Genomic DNA, 19,760 nt, shown 5'->3' with positions numbered 1-19,760 from the left:
TAAAAATGAAAAAGGAAAGAGTGATGGTGTTACTATTGGACCCATTACAGTGAAAGAACATATAATAACACCTGAAGCTGACCTTTCTGATATTCCTGGAGGTCAAATTGCAGTAAGAATTGGACATAACCTGCACATTGAATTGCCCTATAAAGGTAAACCTAAGCCATCAATGAGCTGGCTGAAGGACAATCTCCCTCTTAAAGAAACTGAACATCTTCGCTTCAAGAAAACTGAGAACAAGATAAGCTTAAGCATCAAGAATGTGAAAAAGGAGCATGGCGGCAAATATACTTTAATTCTTGATAATGTAGTCTGCAGACAAACATTCGCAATCACTGTCATCACTCTTGGCCCTCCCTCTAAGCCAAAAGGACCTTTAAGACTAGATGAAATCAAAGCAGATAGTGTAGTTTTGTCATGGGAAGCTCCTGAAGATGATGGGGGAGGAGAAATTACTGGCTACAGTATTGAGAAGAGAGAAACTTCACAAATTAACTGGAAGCTGGTGTGTTCAAGTGCTGCAAGAACAACTTTCAAAGTACCAAACCTTGTTAAAGACACCGAGTATCAGTTTAGAGTTCGTGCAGAAAACAGATATGGAGTAAGCCCACCTCTTGTCTCAGCAGATGTTGTGGCAAAACATCAGTTTAGACCACCAGGTGCCCCAGGCAAGCCTGTTGTATACAACGTAACTGCTGATGGAATGACCATATCTTGGGATGCTCCTGTTTATGATGGTGGTTCAGAGATTATTGGATACCATGTTGAAAAGAAGGAAAGAAACAGTATTTTGTGGCAGAAGGTTAATGTTGCATTAATATCTAGCAGAGAATACAGGATTACTGGACTGCTTGAGGGCCTGGAGTACCAGTTTCAAGTATATGCTGAAAACACTGCAGGTTTAAGCCGAGCCAGTGAGCCGAGCAAGTTTACTTTGGCAGTCTCTCCAGTGGGTGAGTGAATGATCAATCACTATCCAATAAAATTTTATTCTTGTAGACTATGGTGAGTAGTCATAAAAATAAATTTTAATTATTTTCCTTTCAGACCCACCTGGTACTCCTGATTACATAGATGTCACCAGGGAAACAGTCACTCTTAAGTGGACCCCCCCACTGCGTGATGGAGGAAGCAAGATTGTGGCCTACAGCATTGAGAAACGGCAAGGAAGTGAAGACCGCTGGCTCAGGTGTAACTTTACTGATGTCAGTGAATGCCAATATACAGTTACAGGACTCAGTTCAGGTGACCGATATGAATTCAGAGTGCTTGCAAGAAATGCTGTTGGTACAATCAGCCCACCTTCACAGTCTTCAGGCTACATCATGACCAGAGATGAAAACAGTAAGAACTATTTCTTAATATGCTTGTATTTGGGTACTGAAGCCAGCTAGAGCTTCAGGATGTACTGATTGAAATGGGAGGCCATGGGGGGGGGCGGGGGGGAAAGAATGTGTGACTGAGGTCCTTCCAGTCAACTCAGAACACTTCTGTTTGTAGTCCAAGGTGGAAGGGTCTAAATTAAAGACACGAATCTCAGATATATGTAATCAGTTGCTGAAAGACATGGCACTTTACATTTGTGTTGGATAAGCAGCAGCAGCAAAGTTGGAAAGAAATTATAAACTGTAATATTTTGATGCACTGAAAAATTTAGAAATGAAAAGGTGCTTCAGGTAGCTTGGCATACTGTAACAGCATGTATTAATGGTGTCCTTCACCTATTGTTAATATAATGCACTATGTGCTTACAGGAAAAAGTAAGTGTATTGTTCATAAAATAACTGCTTTTTACAGAATGTAATTTTAAAGTTAAAGAATTCTGTATATGACTATCTTTCATAATTAGTACATTAAAAAGAGTATCAGGAAAAAGTACTTAACTATATGGGAATTGAATTATATTTTCCTTTTTTTAGTTGCTCCAACAATTGAGTTTGGCCCTGAGCACTTTGAAGGCCTTACTGTTAAAGCTGGAGAGAGCATTAGACTTAAAGCTCTAATCAAGGGACGTCCAGTACCTAAAGTGACATGGTTTAAGGATGGTGAGGAGATTGAGAAAATGATGAATATAGAAATAATGACAGCTATTGGACATAGTACAATCTTCATTAGAGATGCTACCCGGGATCATCGTGGAGTGTACACAGTGGAAGCCAAAAATGCATCAGGCACTAAACGAGAAGATATTACCTTCAGAGTACAAGGTACTGCACTAAACACTATCAGAATGCTCTTTTAAAATAGTATTTTATTGTAAGTGCCAGTAAATGATAACTCTGAACCTTTAAAATTGCAGATACACCAGGAAAAGTTGGTGGACCAATACGATTCACAAATATTACTGGAGAAAAGGTCACGTTATGGTGGGAGCCTCCAGCCAATGATGGTTGTGCTTCTGTTTCCCACTACATAATTGAAAAACGTGAAACCAGCAGGATTGCTTGGGCATTAGTTGAAGATAAATGTGAAGCCTGCAGCTACACAGCACTTAAATTAATTAAGGGGAATGAGTACCAGTTCCGTGTCTCAGCAGTGAACAAATTTGGAGCTGGCAGACCATTGGAGTCTGATCCAGTTACCGCACAAATACCTTACAGTAAGTTCTGTAACATTACATCTTACTTACTTTACTCCTGCAGGGTCTCCCTATGAGCCCCAGATTCATATAGCCCCAGAAGAAGTCAAGATAGAGGAAGAGTTTGACATGGTAGATGAGGATTGGGTTAGGGATCAGTTGAGTAATCTGGACATCCATAAATCAATGGGTCCGGATGGAATGCACCCAAGGGTGCTGAGGGAGCTGGCGGAGGTCATTGCTAGGCCACTCTCCATCATCTTCAGTAAGTCATGGGCAACAGGTGAGGTGCCTGAGGACTGGAGGACAGCAAATGTCACACCAGTCTACAAGAAGGGCAAGAAGGAGGACCCGGGTAACTATAGACCGGTCAGCCTCACCTCCATCCCTGGAAAGGTGATGGAACAACTTGTTCTTGTCACTATCTCCAGGCACATCAAGGACATGGGGGTCATCAAGAGCAGTCAACATGGTTTTATCAAGGGTAAATCATGTTTGACTAACCTCATAGCCTTCTATGAGGAAATTACTAGGTGGATAGATGATGGTAGAGCGGTAGATGTGGTTTATCTTGATTTCAGTAAAGCATTTGACACCGTCTCCCACAGCATCCGTGTAGATAAGTTGATCAGGTATGGGTTTGGTGATCAGGAAGTGAGGTGGATTAGGAACTGGTTGAAAGGAAGGAGTCAGAGAGTTGTAGTCAATGGGGTAGAATCTGGTTGGAGGTGTGTTACTAGTGGAGTCCCACAAGGGTCGGTGCTGGGACCGGTGTTGTTCAACATCTTCATCAACGACCTGGATGAGGGTATAGAATGTACCCTCAGCAAGTTTGCTGATGACACTAAGCTGGGAGGAGTGGCTGACACACCAGAAGGCTGTGCTGCCATTCAGAGAGACTTAGATAGGTTGGAGAGTTGGGCGGGGAGCAACATGATGAAATTCAACAAGGGGAAGTGCAGAGTTTTACATTTGGGGAAGAACAACACCATGTCCCAGTACAGGTTGGGGTCTGACCTGCTGGAGAGTAGTGTAGGTGAAAGAGACCTGGGGGTCCTGGTAGACAGGAGGATGACCATGAGCCAGCAATGTGCCCTTGTGGCCAAGAAGGCCAATGGCATCCTGGGGTGCATTAGAAAGGGTGTGGTTAGTAGGTCAAGAGAGGTTCTCCTCCCCCTCTATTCTGCATTGGTGAGGCCACATCTGGAGTATTGTGTCCAGTTCTGGGCCCCTCAGTTCAAGAAGGACAGGGAACTGCTCGAAAGAGTCCAGCGCAGAGCTACGAAGATGATTAAGGGAGTGGAACATCTCCCTTATGAGGAAAGGCTGAGGGAGCTGGGTCTCTTTAGCTTGGAGAAAAGGAGACTGAGGGGTGACCTCATCAATGTTTACAAATATGTAAGGGGTGAGTGTCAGGGGGACGGAGTTAGGCTTTTCTCAGTGATGACCAGTGATAGGACAAGGGGTAATGGGTGTAAATTGGAGCATAGGAGGTTCAAGGTGAATATCCGAAAAAATTTTTTTACTGTAAGAGTGACAGAGCACTGGAACAGGCTGCCCAGGGAGGTTGTGGAGTCTCCCTCACTGGAGACATTCAAAACCCACCTGGATGAGTTCCTGTGTGATGTACTCTAGGTGACCCTGCTCTAGCAGGGGGGTTGGACTAGATAATCTCTCGAGGTCCCTTCCAGCCCCTAAGATTCTATGATTCTATGATTCTATCTTGTTCTGTAGAAATAACTGCAGAGTTACCATCGTGTTTTTCTAATTTTTTTTTTCTTTTTTTAGCTCTCCCTGATGCACCAGGAACTCCTGAACCTACCAATGTAACAGGAGACAGTATCACACTCACATGGGCAAGGCCAAAATCAGATGGTGGAAGCGAGATAAATGAGTATATTCTAGAAAGGAGAGAAAAGAAGAGCATGCGCTGGGTTAAGGTATTCAGTAAGAGGCCCATTACTGAGAACAGATACAGAGTAACTGGCCTTATTGAAGGCAATGAATATGAATTCCATGTTATGGCTGAAAATGCTGCAGGAGTTGGCCCTCCAAGTGATGTTTCAAAGCTGATTAAATGTAGAGAACCAGTCAGCCCACCAAGTGCTCCTAATGTTGTAAAGGTGACAGATACATCGAAGACTAGTGTAAGCTTAGAGTGGACCAAACCAGTTTTTGATGGAGGCATGGAAATAATTGGGTATATCATTGAGATGTGCAAAGCTGATCTTGAAGAATGGCAGAAAGTCAATGCAGAGACTGTTCTTGCTACTAAATACACTGTTGTTGATTTGGAACCAGGAGAACACTATAAATTCAGAGTTAGTGCTGTCAATGGTGCTGGCAAAGGAGAAAGTTGTGAAGTTCCTGCTTCAGTCCAAACTGTGGACAGGCTTTCTGCACCTGAAATTGATATTGATGCAAACTTCAAGCAGACTCATATTGTAAGAGCAGGTGCAAGCATTCGTCTATTTATTGCCTTCTCTGGAAGACCTGTTCCTACTGCTGTGTGGTCCAAGGCAGATGCTAATCTTAGCTTGCGTGCTGACATTCAAACAACTGATTCATTCAGCACATTGACTGTGGAGGAATGCAATAGAAATGATGCTGGCAAGTATGTCTTTACTGTGGAAAACAACAGTGGAAGTAAGTCTATCACATTTACTGTCAAGGTTTTAGACACACCTGGTCCACCAGGTCCTATTACATTTAAAGATGTGACTCGAGGATCCATTACTTTAATGTGGGATGCTCCTGTTCTGGATGGAGGGTCACGTATCCATCACTATATTGTGGAAAAACGGGAAGCAAGCCGTCGTAGCTGGCAAGTGGTGAGTTCAAAATGCACTCGACAAATCTTTAAGGTCACAGATCTGGCAGAAGGTGTGCCATATTACTACCGAGTGTCAGCAGAAAATGAATATGGTGTAGGTGAACCTTGTGAATTAACAGAACCAGTTGTGGCCACAGAAGAACCTGCTCCACCTAAGAGACTAGATATTGTTGATACAACCAAATCTTCTGTAGCTTTAGCTTGGCTTAAACCTGATCATGATGGTGGTAGCCGTGTTACTGGATACCTTCTTGAAATGAAACAAAAAGGATCTGACTCCTGGATTGAAGCTGGACAAACCAAACAACTTACTTTCACTGTTGAAGGCCTTGTGGAGAACACTGAATATGAGTTCAGGGTCAAGGCAAAGAATGATGCTGGCTACAGTGAGCCAAGAGAAGCTTTCTCTTCTGTTATTATTAAGGAGCCACAGATTGAACCAACAGCAGATCTCAGTGGAATAAGCAGACAGCTCATAACATGCAAGGCTGGAAGCACCTTTACTATTGATATACCAATCAGTGGGCGCCCAGCTCCAAAAGTGACATGGAAACTTGAGGAGATGAGGCTGAAGGAAACTGAAAGAGTAACCATCAAGACCACAAAAGACAGAACCACGTTGACTGTAAAGGACAGTATGAGAGGTGACTCTGGTAAATACTACCTCACACTTGAAAACACTGCTGGTGTCAAAACATTCACTGTCACAGTGGTAGTCATAGGAAGGCCAGGTCCTGTCACTGGCCCAATTGAAATATCATCTGTCTCTTCTGAATCCTGTGTGTTGACCTGGAAAGAACCTGAAGATAATGGTGGCAGCGACATTACAAACTACATTGTAGAGAAACGTGAATCTGGTACAACAGCATGGCAGCTGGTGAATTCCAGTGTGAAACGTACACAGATCAAAGTCACTCATCTCACAAAATACCAGGAGTACAGTTTCCGAGTAAGCTCAGAAAACAGATTTGGTGTCAGCAAACCCCTTGAATCGAAAACAGTAGTTGCTGAACATCCATTTGGTAAGTGGAACACTTTTCAATTTTTTTAAATTTTCCTCTGACTGAGGTATTGGTAATAACTAGCATTTTCCTCCCTGTCTTTTTTCTCTTAAGTCCCACCAAGTCCACCTTCAAGGCCAGAAGTCTATTCTGTATCTGCAACTGCCATGGCCATTCGCTGGGAGGAACCCTATCATGATGGTGGCAGCAAAGTCATTGGATATTGGGTTGAAAAGAAAGAGCGCAACACCATCCTTTGGGTGAAGGAAAACAAAGTGCCATGCTGTGAATGCAACTACAAAGTCACAGGATTGGTGGAAGGCCTAGAATACCAATTCAGAACCTATGCTTTAAATGCTGCAGGTGTTAGCAAAGCTAGTGAAGCTTCCAGACCTGTAGTGGCTCAAAATCCAGTTGGTAAGTATTAGTTTTGGAGTTATGTTGTTATTTAAGCTAAAACAGAATTGTGGTGTTAATTTTTTTGTTTTATTCCTCCAGATCCACCAGGAAGACCAGAAGTAACAGATGTCACCAGATCTACAGTGTCGCTGAGCTGGTCAGCACCCCTTTATGATGGTGGAAGCAAAATTATTGGATATATTATAGAACGCAAACCATATAGCAAATCTGGTGAAGGACGCTGGCTGAAATGCAATTACACCATTGTCTCAGAAAACTTTTTTACTGTGACAGCTCTTGGTGAAGATGAAGCTTACGAATTCCGTGTACTAGCAAAGAATGCTGCCGGTGTGATTAGCAAAGGATCTGAATCAACTGGTGCTGTCATATGCAAAGATGAATACTGTAAGAAATATTAACTTGGAATGATTAAAAACATAATATTCTATTTTTAGTACTGTAATGTAATTTGGGTTTAATTTAACTTTCCCTGTGACAGCACCACCAAAGGCTGAACTGGATACCAGACTGCAGGGAGAAGTTGTGACCATTAGGGCTGGATCAGATCTTGTTCTCGATGCGGCCATTGGTGGGAAACCAGAACCAAAAGTCTTCTGGTCCAAAGGTGACAGGGAACTGGATCTATGTGAAAAGATATCTCTGCAATACACCAGCAAACGAGCCATTGCAATTATCAAGTTCTGTGACAGAACTGATAGTGGAAAATATACTCTAACCGTTAAAAATGCCAGTGGGATGAAACAACTTTCTGTTACTGTCAAAGTGCTTGGTATGTATGCCATTATTAATATTCATGTTAGTATATGAAAAAATCCCATATTATTTTAAATGAGTGACATGCTTTCCAATAGCTGCTAATAACAATACTTACTTTCATCTCTACTCAGATTCACCTGGGCCCTGTGCAGGCAAAATCACTGTTAGCAGAGTAACAGAGGAGAAATGTACTCTGGCATGGAACATTCCTGAAGAAGATGGAGGTGCACAAATCACTCACTATATTGTAGAAAGGCGTGAAACCAGCAGACTTCACTGGGTTATTGTTGAGTCTGAATGCCAGACTTTATCATGTGTGGTAACTAAACTTATTAAAAATAATGAATACATCTTCCGTGTGAGAGCTGTCAACAAATACGGACCAGGTGTTCCACTTGAATCAGAACCTGTGATTGCAAGGAATGCTTTCAGTAAGTGTTTCTGCCTTCCATTCTGCATCAGAATTTGTTGAATATTTCTCAGAGATAAAAAATTTGTTAAATAATATTTCTTTCACTTCTAAAAAACCCCAGCTATCCCAACACAGCCTGGTGCACCTGAAGAAGTGAGTGTTGGCAAGGAACATATCATTATTCAATGGACAAAACCAGAATCAGATGGTGGCAGTGAGATTAAGGACTACCTTGTGGACAAACGTGAAAGGAAAAGTCTGCGTTGGACACGGGTGAACAGAGATTACACTGTTTATGATACCAGGCTGAAAGTCACTGGTCTCATGGAAGGCAGCCAATACCAGTTCCGTGTCACTGCAGTGAATGCTGCTGGGAACAGCGAGCCTAGTGAAGCTTCACAATACATGTTATGTAAAGAACCATCATGTAAGTTATCACATTTAAAATTATTTTACTATTTACTTATAATAATGGAGCATAAGCGCACATGGATAGCTTGAATAAGAGAAACAAAGCCACATATTATCTCAGTGAACTAGCAAGTCCTAGAATGAACTTAAAAGCAATTACAGTTGATTTTAAATTCATTTCCTGATGCTAGCTGATTAGAAATTGGTTTTAACTGTAAAATATATTTTCTTCTTTTTCCAAGATACTCCTGCACCACCTTCAGCTCCAAGAGTTGTGGATACTACTAAGCACAGCATAAGTTTAGCATGGTCAAAGCCCACGTATGACGGTGGTGCTGACATCCTAGGCTATGTTCTTGAAATGAAAGAAGAGGGTACTGAACAGTGGTATCGACCACATACAACTGCCACTCTGAGGAACACGGAGTTCACTGTGACTGGTCTAAAAGGAAACCAGAAATACCAATTCAGAGTTGCTGCTACAAATGCGAATGGTATGAGTGAATATAGTGAATCATCAGCAGAAATAGAACCTCTGGAAAGAATAGGTAATTTGAAGACAATGTATATTTTAATGAATAATTACATTTTATTCTAGAACTACTAAAAGATTAATTAATTCCATGTTTCTGATTTATCAGAAATACCTGAGCTTGAGCTTGCTGATGATCTGAGGAAGACAGTTACAGTCAGAGCTGGTGGTTCCCTGCGCCTAATGGTGTCTGTATCTGGCAGACCTGCTCCTGTAGTCACCTGGAGCAAGCAGGGTGTTGACCTTGTAAGTCGAGCTATTATTGATACTACAGACAGCTACACTCTGCTTATTGTGGATAAAGTTAATCGGTATGATGCTGGAAAATACATCATTGAGGCTGAAAATCAATCAGGAAAAAAATCTGCAACTATTTCTGTAAAAGTGTATGGTAAGTACTGCTACAATTATATATGGGCATTACATCATTTATAGCACATGTTGCTCAGGAATATGAAAGTCACTCATTTCCAAAGGAAGTTTGCTGTTTAAATAGCATGAAAACATTTGAGAAGTCAGAGAAAGAATCTAATCCAAAGGAAAATACATAGTTTCTAAAGCTGTGCTACTTTATAAATCACATCTCAGTAGTTTGGGTTTTTTTGTTTGTTTTTTTAAATCTGCATCAATCACTGATTGTAAAGGGAAAAGATACAAAAGGAAAACAAAATTGTTTGTTTGTTTTAGATACACCTGGTCCACCAGCAGCAGTGAGAATTAAGGAAGTATCAAGGGATTCTGTGACACTTACTTGGGATATTCCAGCCATTGACGGTGGAGCCCCAGTCAACAATTACATAATTGAGAAACGTGAAGCTTCCATGAGGGCTTACAAAACTGTCACTACCAAATGCAGCAAGACATTTTATAGAATTACTGGACTTCTAGAAGGAGCTTTGTATTACTTCAGAGTACTACCAGAAAACATTTATGGCATTGGTGAAGCTTGTGAAACTTCTGATGCAGTACTAGTATCTGATGTCCCTATGGTACCACAAAAACTTGAAGTGATCGACACTACTAAATCTACTGTTACACTTGCATGGGAGAAACCACTGCATGATGGTGGCAGCAGATTGACTGGCTATGTTATTGAGGCCAGCAAAGCTGGAACAGAAAGATGGTTGAAGGTAGTGACACTGAAGCCTAACGTCTATGAGCACACAATTATCTCTCTTAATGAAGGCGAACAGTACTTGTTCAGGGTCAGAGCACAGAATCAGAAAGGCGTGTCAGAACCACGAGAGATTGTCACAGCAGTGACAGTACAAGACCAAAAAGGTAGGTATCTACTGTTAAAAATAACAGGGTGAAGCTTACACCAAACAAATTTTAAAAATGGATATATAAAATATCAATTATTTCCTTTTCTTAGTTCTACCGACAATTGACTTTGCTGGAATACCTCAGAAGACAGTTCATGTACCTGCTGGCAAGCCCATTGAGCTAACTATTCCAATTGAAGGACGACCACCTCCAGCTGCATCTTGGTTCTTTGCTGGTTCTAAACTAAAAGAATCAGAACGCATCAAAATAGAGACCATTGCCAAAACAGCTAAATTAACTGTGCGTGAGACTACCATACATGATACTGGAGAGTATACACTTGAACTGAAGAACACAACTGGAACAGTTACTGATACACTAAAGGTCATAATCCTTGGTAAGTATTTATGAGAATAATTGTCAGTGATTGCCAATGTCAAATCAGCAACGTGATTTCTTTTCTCAATTTTTTTTTTTTGTCTTCTTTTTTTTCTTTTTCTAGACAAGCCCGGACCACCTGTTGGACCTATCCGAATTGATGAAATTGATTCAAATTATGTAACGATCTCCTGGGAGCCACCTGAACTCGATGGAGGAGCTACCCTTAGTGGCTATGTGGTAGAACAGCGTGATGCTCACCGTCCTGGATGGCTGCCAGTTTCAGAGTCAGTAACAAGGACAACGTTCAAGTTCACCAGACTTGTTGAAGGTGCAGAATATGTGTTCCGTGTGGCTGCTACAAACCGCTTTGGAATTGGATCTTACCTGCAGTCTGAAATTATAGAATGCAAGAGCAGAATCCGTAAGTCTGAATTTTTTTCACTCCCTAACTTTTAAAATAAAAATACATATTTAAACAGGCTTATATATTCACACACCAATTTTTCTAGATGTTACTACTTCCTTTCACCAAACAAAATGGTACATTATAATGCACAGTAGTCTTGTTATCTTTCCAGAGAAAAACACCATCCATAAATCTATATATGTATTACAGATGCATTGACCAGAATCTGGAGGATAAACCTGGATTTTCTGCTCAGGTCTACCATTAGTCTTCAAAATGGCTTTACCCCATTACAAAACCAGGAGTATTTAACTGACCTAGTTTGTTAAGTACTTTGATATCTGCTGATAAAAAGAGCTGACAGAACATTAATATTACATCATTATTCACAATATGTTGCATATTACTAATGTGTAGAATCATCTGACACTTTCTTCACAAATTCTGTGTTATGTTTTTACAGGTATTCCTGGTCCTCCTGGCACTCCAGAAGTGTTTGATATCTCTCGAGATGGCATGACATTAACTTGGTATCCTCCAGAAGATGATGGTGACTCACAAATTACTGGCTATATTGTGGAGCGCAAAGAAGTTAGAGCAGATAGATGGATCCGTGTAAATAAAGTTCCAGTCACCATGACTCGTTACCGCTCCACTGGGTTGGTTGAAGGATTGGAATATGAACACCGAGTCACAGCAATCAATGCCAGAGGCACTGGGAAACCCAGCCGTCCTTCCAAGTCTGCTGTCGCCAGAGATCCAATCGGTAAGTAATTTCCTAAATAAATGAGCCACATTATGGCAGAAGGGAGTGATATTAGTAAAATCTGCTCTCTTTTCTAATTTGGAAATTTATCTGGGTGTATTAGCAAATGTGATTCTGACTTAAGAAAACCAGTAAATTAGTGGAAATCTTTCATTCTAATTTTTCCTGTATAAATCCTGTATACTTAATGCAGATCATATGTTGCAAGTTAGCATTTATTACATTTTAAAAATATTCACAAGAGATGCCACTCCCAATCTGATCTTGTCTTCCAGCTCCTCCAGGTAAACCTCAGAATCCAAGAGTAACTGATACTACAAGAACATCTGTCTCCCTGGCTTGGAGTCCACCAGAAGATGAAGGTGGTTCTAAAGTTACTGGCTACTTAATTGAGATGCAGAAAGTTGATCAGTTTGAATGGACCAAATGTAATACCACACCAACCAAGATTCGTGAATACACCTTGACACATCTGCCCCAGGGTGCAGAGTACAGATTCCGTGTGCTAGCCTGTAATGCTGGTGGACCAGGAGAACCTGCTGACGTGCCAGGAACAGTCAAAATAACAGAAATGCTTGGTAAGACACTTCAAGTCTTAGATCTCATTGAAAGTTGTCCTAAAAAGTATTTGCTTAAACGAGGTAGGTATGGTACCATCTGTAAAACAGACATAATATGATATGTTAATTTTGTTTACAGAATATCCTGACTATGAACTTGATGAAAAATACCAGGAAGGTCTCATGGTGAGACAAGGTGGAGTTATCAGGCTTACAATACCCATTAAGGGTAAGCCCATCCCAATATGCAAATGGACAAAAGAAGGACACGACATCAGCAAAAGGGCTATGATTGCAACTTCTGACACTCACACAGAACTTGTGATCAAAGATGCAGAAAGAGAAGATTCAGGCACCTACGATTTGGCACTTGAAAACAAATGTGGCAAAAAAGCTGTGTACATTAAAGTCAGAGTGATTGGCATTCCAAATCCACCAGAAGGACCCCTTGAGTATGATGATATACAAGCTCGCTCAGTTCGAGTAAGCTGGAGACCTCCTACAGATGATGGTGGTGCAGATATCCTAGGTTATATTGTTGAGAGACGAGAAGTCCCAAAGACTGCCTGGTACACTGTTGACTCTAGAGTGAAAGGGACATCACTAGTGGTGAAAGGGCTCAAAGAAAATGTGGAATATCATTTCCGTGTTTCTGCTGAAAACCATTTTGGTATTAGCAAGTCTCTCAAATCTGAAGAACCAGCAGTACCAAAGACACCTCTAAGTAAGTCCAATTTTTTATTATTTTTTTTTAAAAGGTTTTAATTACTACCTTATGCTTCTAAAAGTACCACAGTAATGCCAATATTGTAATGCTACATCACTATAATTGTGTTATTTTTGTTTATAGGTTTTTAATAGGTTTTAATTACTACCTTATGCTTCTAAAAGTACCACAGTAATGCCAATATTGTAATGCTACATCACTATAATTGTGTTATTTTTGTTTATAGGTTTTTAATAGGTTTTAATTACTACCTTATGCTTCTAAAAGTACCACAGTAATGCCAATATTGTAATGCTACATCACTATAATTGTGTTATTTTTGTTTATTATTAACAGATGCTCCAGAGCCTCCAAACAACCCGCCTGAAGTACTTGATGTCACAAAGAGTTCTGTCAATTTGTCCTGGTCCAGACCTAAAGATGATGGTGGATCTCGTGTAACTGGCTACTTCATTGAACGTAAAGAGACATCTACCGAAAAATGGGTCCGGCATAACAAGACACAGATTACCACTACAATGTACACAGTCACAGGACTTGTTCCAGATGCTGAGTATCAATTCCGTATCATTGCTCAAAACGACATCGGTGAAAGTGAAGCAAGTCCTGCTTCTGAACCAGTTGTATGCAAGGATCCATTTGGTAAGAAAATGTTAGCATTAACAGATCTTCTGAAGAGTAAGTTAGTGACATTTAGAGAGGAATTTATTTTCTCTGTTTTAATTTTCAGACAAACCAAGCCAACCTGGAGAAATTGAGATCACTTCTATATCTAAGGACAGCATTACACTAGAATGGGAACGACCTGAAAGTGATGGTGGCAAAGAGATCCTTGGCTATTGGGTTGAATATCGCCAGTCTGGAGAAAGCACCTGGAAAAAATGCAATAAAGAACGCATTAAGGACAGGCAGTTTACAGCAGGAGGTTTACTAGAGGCTACAGAATACGAATTTCGTGTTTTTGCAGAAAATCAGACTGGCCTTAGCAGACCTCGAAGGACTGCAATGGCAGTGAAAACTAAATTAACATGTAAGCAAAATTATATTGTCATATTTGCTGTGATATTATGGTAATTTCCTGTGTCATAAACCATAGTGCTGCCCTTAAAATGCTGCCTATTTCTTTTACTTGCTTGCCAACAGACTGTCCTAAAACACAGTCTTTCAAGTTTAAGAGGCACAACTGGAACTTAAAATTAATGTCCAGAAATACAGTAATGAAGGAAAATGTCATAGTTATCTTCATTATTTTAAAATTTTCTTTGTTGTAGCTGGAGAAGCACCAGCCATAAAAAAAGAAATGCAGGATGTTACAACTAAACTGGGTGAAGCAGCTCAGCTAACATGCCAGATTGTTGGGAGACCTCTGCCTGATATTAAATGGTACCGCTTTGGCAAAGAACTGGTGCAAAGCCGAAAATACAAAATGTCATCTGACGGACGGAACCACACACTGACAATAATGACAGATGAGCAGGAGGATGAAGGTCTCTACACATGTATGGCTACCAATGATGTCGGAGAAATTGAAACCAGTGGCAAGCTGTTATTGCAGGCTCCTCCTCAGTTCCATCCTGGCTTCCCATTGAAAGAGAAATACTATGCAGGTGCAGGTGGCACCCTCCGCCTTCACGTTGTGTACATTGGCCGACCAGTACCAGCAATAACTTGGTTCCACAGCAACAAACCTTTGAGAGGATCAGAAACAGTTACTATTGAGAACACAGAGCATTATACTCATCTTGCTATTAAGAATGTCCAGCACAAAACTCATGCTGGGAAGTACAAAGTGCAACTCAGTAACACATTTGGAACAGTTGATACTGTACTTAATGTGGAAATACAAGGTAATTAATTTTATTTTCAGTATTTTTTCTGGAAATTTTCCTCAAAGATTAACTGGCAAAAGAATTAAAAATATCATGCTTATTCTTTTACAGATAAGCCAGATAAACCAGTAGGGCCAATTGTCATAGAGTCTATATTGAAGAATTCCGTGGTGATAAGCTGGAAACCACCAGAGGATGATGGAGGTGCTATGATAACTAATTACATCATAGAGAAATGTGAAGCTAAGGAAGGAGCTGAATGGCAACTTGTATCTTCAAGCATTTCAGGCACAACCTGTAGAATTGTTAACCTAACTGAAAATGCAGGCTATTATTTCCGTGTTTCTGCTCAGAATACTTATGGCATTAGTGAAGCATTGGAGGTTTCATCAGTGGTTGTTATGAAGCCTCCATTTGGTAAGTGGACGCAAAAATATCTATTTCTGTATGCCCCTATCATTACTAAGGCAGACTCACTTCATTTTTTGAACATTTTTATTCTTTACAGAAAAACCAGGACAACCTGGTCAGCCAGTAGCAAGTGCTGTCACAAAGGATTCTTGTGTTGTCTCGTGGAAACCACCTGCAAGTGATGGTGGTGCAAAAATTAGAACCTATTATCTTGAGAAGCGTGAGAAAAAACAAAACAAGTGGATTTCTGTAACAACAGATGAAATTCGTGAAACTGTCTATTCTGTAAAAGATCTTATTGAAGGTCTTGAATACGAGTTCCGTGTAAAATGTGAAAATCTTGGTGGTGAAAGTGAGTGGAGTGAAGTATCACAACCAGTCATTCCAAAATCGGATGTACCAATTAAAGCTCCACATTTTAAAGAAGAACTAAGGAATCTGAATGTGAAATTTCAAGCAAATGCCACATTTGTCTGCAAAGTCACTGGTCATCCTAAACCAATTGTCAAGTGGTACAGACAAGGCAAAGAAATCATGCCAGATGGTGAAAAGATCAAGATACAGGAATTCAAGGGTGGATATCACCAGCTGGTCATCACAAATGTAACAGATGATGATGCCACAGTTTATCAAGTTAGAGCTACCAACCAAGGAGGCTCTGTCTCTGGCACTGCCTCTTTGGATGTTGAAGGTAAATGAAGGGTCTTGATTCCTCAGACAGATTATTTTAAAATTCTGAATATTTAAACTATTGGTGCTCTTCCCATGTGCCTTTCCTCATGTGTTGTTTTTTCTTGCTCTTTCAATTCCAGTTCCTGCAAAGATTCACTTGCCCAAAAATCTGGAAGGCATGGGAGCTGTCCACGCACTCCGAGGTGAAGTAGTGAGCATCAAGATTCCATTCAGTGGCAAGCCTCCCCCTGTGATCACATGGCAGAAGGGACAAGACCTCATCGACACTAATGGACACTACCAAGTCATTGTTACACGATCATTCACATCTCTGGTTTTCCCAAATGGTGTTGACAGAAAAGATGCAGGGTTTTACATTGTTTGTGCCAAAAACAGGTTTGGAATAGATCAAAAAACAGTTGAATTAGATGTGGCTGATGTGCCTGATCCACCAAGAGGTCTGAATGTAACTGACATTTCAAGGGATTCAGTCAACTTAACCTGGAATGAACCAGCTACTGATGGTGGAAGCAGAATCATAAACTACATCATTGAGAAACGTGCTACAACAGCAGAGCGATGGATTCGTGTTGCTCAAGCTCGTGATACTCGATACACAGTGGTGAACCTGTTTGGCAAGACCACCTACCAGTTCCGTGTAATTGCAGAAAACAAGTTTGGTCAAAGCCAGCCTTCTGAACCTACTGATCCAATTATAACAAAGGAGGATAAGACCAGAGTAATGAACTATGATGAAGAAGTTGATGAGACCAGAGAAGTCACTACAAGTAAAGCAGCTCACTATTCTACAAAGGAACTCTATGACAAATATATGATTGCAGAAGAGCTTGGACGTGGACAGTTTGGCATTGCACACCGCTGTGTTGAGGCAGTTTCAAAAAAGACCTACTTGGCCAAGTTTGTCAAAGTAAAGGGTGCTGACCAAGTCTTGGTGAAGAAAGAAATTTCTATTCTAAACATTGCTAGGCACCAAAATATCCTGTACCTTCATGAATCATTTGAGAGCCTGGAAGAACTGGTCATGATCTTTGAATTCATTTCTGGAACTGACATCTTCGAAAGAATAAGCACAGCTTCGTTTGAACTGAATGAAAGAGAAATAATAAGTTACATACGCCAAGTCTGCGATGCACTAGAATTTTTACATCGCCACAGCATTGGACATTTTGATATCAAACCAGACAATATTATTTACTTCACAAGAAGAAGCTCTGTAGTTAAAATTGTGGAATTTGGTCAAGCCAGACAATTGAAGCCTGGAGACAGCTTTAGACTTCAGTTCACTTCTCCTGAGTATTACGCCCCTGAAGTTCATCATCATGATTTGGTCAGCACAGCTACTGACATGTGGTCAGTTGGTGCTCTAGCATACATCCTTCTCAGTGGAATTAACCCTTTCATTGCTGAAACAAACCAGCAAGTTATTGAAAATATTCTAAATGCTGAATACAACTTTGATGATGAAGCATTCAAAGACATAAGCATTGAGGCCATGGACTTCATTGATCGCCTACTAGTAAAGGAAAGAAAAGCTCGGATGACAGCTGCTGAAGCACTTAACCATGTGTGGCTAAAACAGCAGACAGAAAAGACCAGCACTAAAGTCATCAAGACCTTGAGGCACAGGCGTTACTATCAAACTCTAGTAAAGAAGGAGTGGAACACAGTTGTGTCAGTAGCCCGCATCTCCTGTGGAGGTGCAATTAGATCTCAGAAAGGCATAACGGTGGCTAAAGTTAAAGTTGCGCCAATAGACATTGGTCCCATTGCTGGGCAGATAAAACATGCTGTTACAGAAGAAGGAGGGCATGCCAAATACATATGCAGGATTGAAAACTATGATCAGTCCACACAAGTCACATGGTACTTTGGTATGAGGCAATTAGAAAGCAATGAGAAATATGAAATCAAATATGAAGAAGGTGTTGCGACCATGTATGTCAAAGATGTTTCTAAATCCGATGATGGTACCTACAGATGCAAGGTAGTAAATGACTATGGTGAAGACAGCTCTTATGCAGAACTTTTTGTTAAAGGTGTGAGAGAAATTTCTGAGCACTACAGATGCAGAACTGTTAGGAAAGTGAAACGACGGGTTGATACTATGAGACTACTAGAGCGTCCACCAGAATTTACTCTGCCTTTGTATAACCGCACTGCATATGTTGGAGAAAATGTCAGGTTTGGAGTAACTATAACAGTTCACCCAGAACCTCGCTTAACATGGTACAAATCAGGCCAGAAAATCAAACCTGGTGATGATGATAAGAAGTATACTTTTGAATCAGACAAGGGTCTTTATCAGCTTGTCATCAATAATGTTACTGAAGAGGATGATGCTGAATACAGTATTGTGGCACGCAATAAATATGGTGAAGACAGCTGCAAAGCTAAGCTAACTGTGATTCCGCATCCCCCTCCAGCAGATGCCACATTAAGGCCAATGTTCAAAAGACTGCTGGCAAATGCTGAATGTCAAGAAGGACAAAATGTCAGTTTTGAGATCAGGGTATCTGGTGTACCAAAACCAACGCTGAAATGGGAGAAAGATGGTCAGCCTCTATCTTTTGGTCCTAACTTTGATATAATTCATGAAGGTTTAGATTATTATGCTTTACATATCAGAGATACTTTACCAGAAGACAGTGGTTATTACAGAGTTACTGCTACAAACAGTGCTGGTTCTACAAGCTGTCAGGCTTATCTAAAAGTTGAACGCGTGAAATATGTCAAGCGTGAGTACAAGACTGAAGAAGAACGGGAGAAGCATGTACAGAGGCAAATTGACAAGACCTTACGAATGGCAGAAATACTTTCTGGGGTTGAAGCTGTTCCATTGACACAAACTGCACAAGAGGCTCTCAGAGAAGCTGCTATCTTATATAAACCCGCTGTTAGCACTAAGACCGTCAAAGGTGAATTTGAAATCAAGAAAGAAGAAAAGAAGGAAGAAAGACGACTTCGTATGCCATACGAGGTGCCAGAGCCTCGCAAACATGTGCGCGCTACTCTTGAAGAAGATCAAAACATTAAACACTTTGTGCCTCTGTCAGACATGAAGTGGTACAAGAGGCTGCGGGACCACTACGAAATGCCAGGAAAACTTGATAGAACTGTTCAAAAACGCCAGAAACGCATACGTCTTTCCAGGTGGGAGCAATTCTATGTGATGCCACTGCCACGCATCTCTGATCAGTATAAGCCTAAATGGCGCATACCAAAGCTAACACAAGATGATCTTGAAATTGTGAGACCTGCACGTCGACGTGCCCCATCTCCAGACTATGAATATTACTATAGACCAAGAAGACGATCACTTGGTGACTTGTCTGATGAGGAATTACTCATGCCTATTGATGACTATCTAGCCATGAAGAGAACCGAAGAGGAAAGACTGCGCCTTGAAGAAGAGCTGGAGTTAGGCTTTTCTGCTTCCCCGCCAAGTAGAAGTCCCCCACGCTTTGAACTGTCTGCCCTTAGGTATTCTACTGCCGGAGCACAAGTCAGTTCAGAGGAAGAAAGAAAAAGAGAGCTGAGATATTCAAGCTATCACATGCCAACGAAAGCTGACACCAGTGCAAGCTATGCAGAGCTGCGTCAACGCCATGACAGGGCTGCCTACAGACCACCTAAACAAAAGCAAAGAATAATGGATGAAAGAGAGGATGAAGAATTGCTCCGTCCCGTTGGCACTGCTCAGCGACTCTCTGAATACAGGAGTGAGCTTGAATATATGGCAGAGGAGGAGAAGAGTAGACTCAGGAGAAGGAGGGAA

General features: G+C 40.9%; 1 protein-coding gene across 1 annotated transcript in view; it reads left to right on the top strand.

Moving 5' to 3' along the window:
- TTN (titin) overlaps nt 1-19,760 on the top strand; it is a 248,597-nt gene that overhangs the window by 223,365 nt on the left and 5,472 nt on the right. The window contains exons 290-311 of the mRNA XM_009996323.1: nt 1,923-2,210; nt 2,303-2,602; nt 4,370-6,436; nt 6,530-6,832; nt 6,914-7,219; nt 7,314-7,604; nt 7,723-8,022; nt 8,125-8,430; nt 8,657-8,962; nt 9,056-9,337; nt 9,634-10,227; nt 10,322-10,609; nt 10,715-11,014; nt 11,463-11,765; nt 12,041-12,343; nt 12,465-13,049; nt 13,389-13,694; nt 13,783-14,082; nt 14,324-14,899; nt 14,993-15,298; nt 15,390-15,983; nt 16,105-19,758. Of these exons, the coding sequence (XP_009994625.1) occupies nt 1,923-2,210; nt 2,303-2,602; nt 4,370-6,436; nt 6,530-6,832; nt 6,914-7,219; nt 7,314-7,604; nt 7,723-8,022; nt 8,125-8,430; nt 8,657-8,962; nt 9,056-9,337; nt 9,634-10,227; nt 10,322-10,609; nt 10,715-11,014; nt 11,463-11,765; nt 12,041-12,343; nt 12,465-13,049; nt 13,389-13,694; nt 13,783-14,082; nt 14,324-14,899; nt 14,993-15,298; nt 15,390-15,983; nt 16,105-19,758 (12,858 nt within the window). The remainder of the gene's footprint in view (nt 1-1,922; nt 2,211-2,302; nt 2,603-4,369; nt 6,437-6,529; nt 6,833-6,913; nt 7,220-7,313; nt 7,605-7,722; nt 8,023-8,124; nt 8,431-8,656; nt 8,963-9,055; nt 9,338-9,633; nt 10,228-10,321; nt 10,610-10,714; nt 11,015-11,462; nt 11,766-12,040; nt 12,344-12,464; nt 13,050-13,388; nt 13,695-13,782; nt 14,083-14,323; nt 14,900-14,992; nt 15,299-15,389; nt 15,984-16,104; nt 19,759-19,760) is intronic.

This window comes from Chaetura pelagica, unplaced genomic scaffold, assembly GCF_000747805.2.
Source record: "Chaetura pelagica isolate M959 unplaced genomic scaffold, ChaPel_1.0 scaffold3, whole genome shotgun sequence".
Classification (NCBI taxonomy): domain Eukaryota; kingdom Metazoa; phylum Chordata; class Aves; order Apodiformes; family Apodidae; genus Chaetura; species Chaetura pelagica.
Note: the sequence above shows the minus strand (reverse complement) of the source record. Positions and strands in the feature narration are given on the sequence as shown.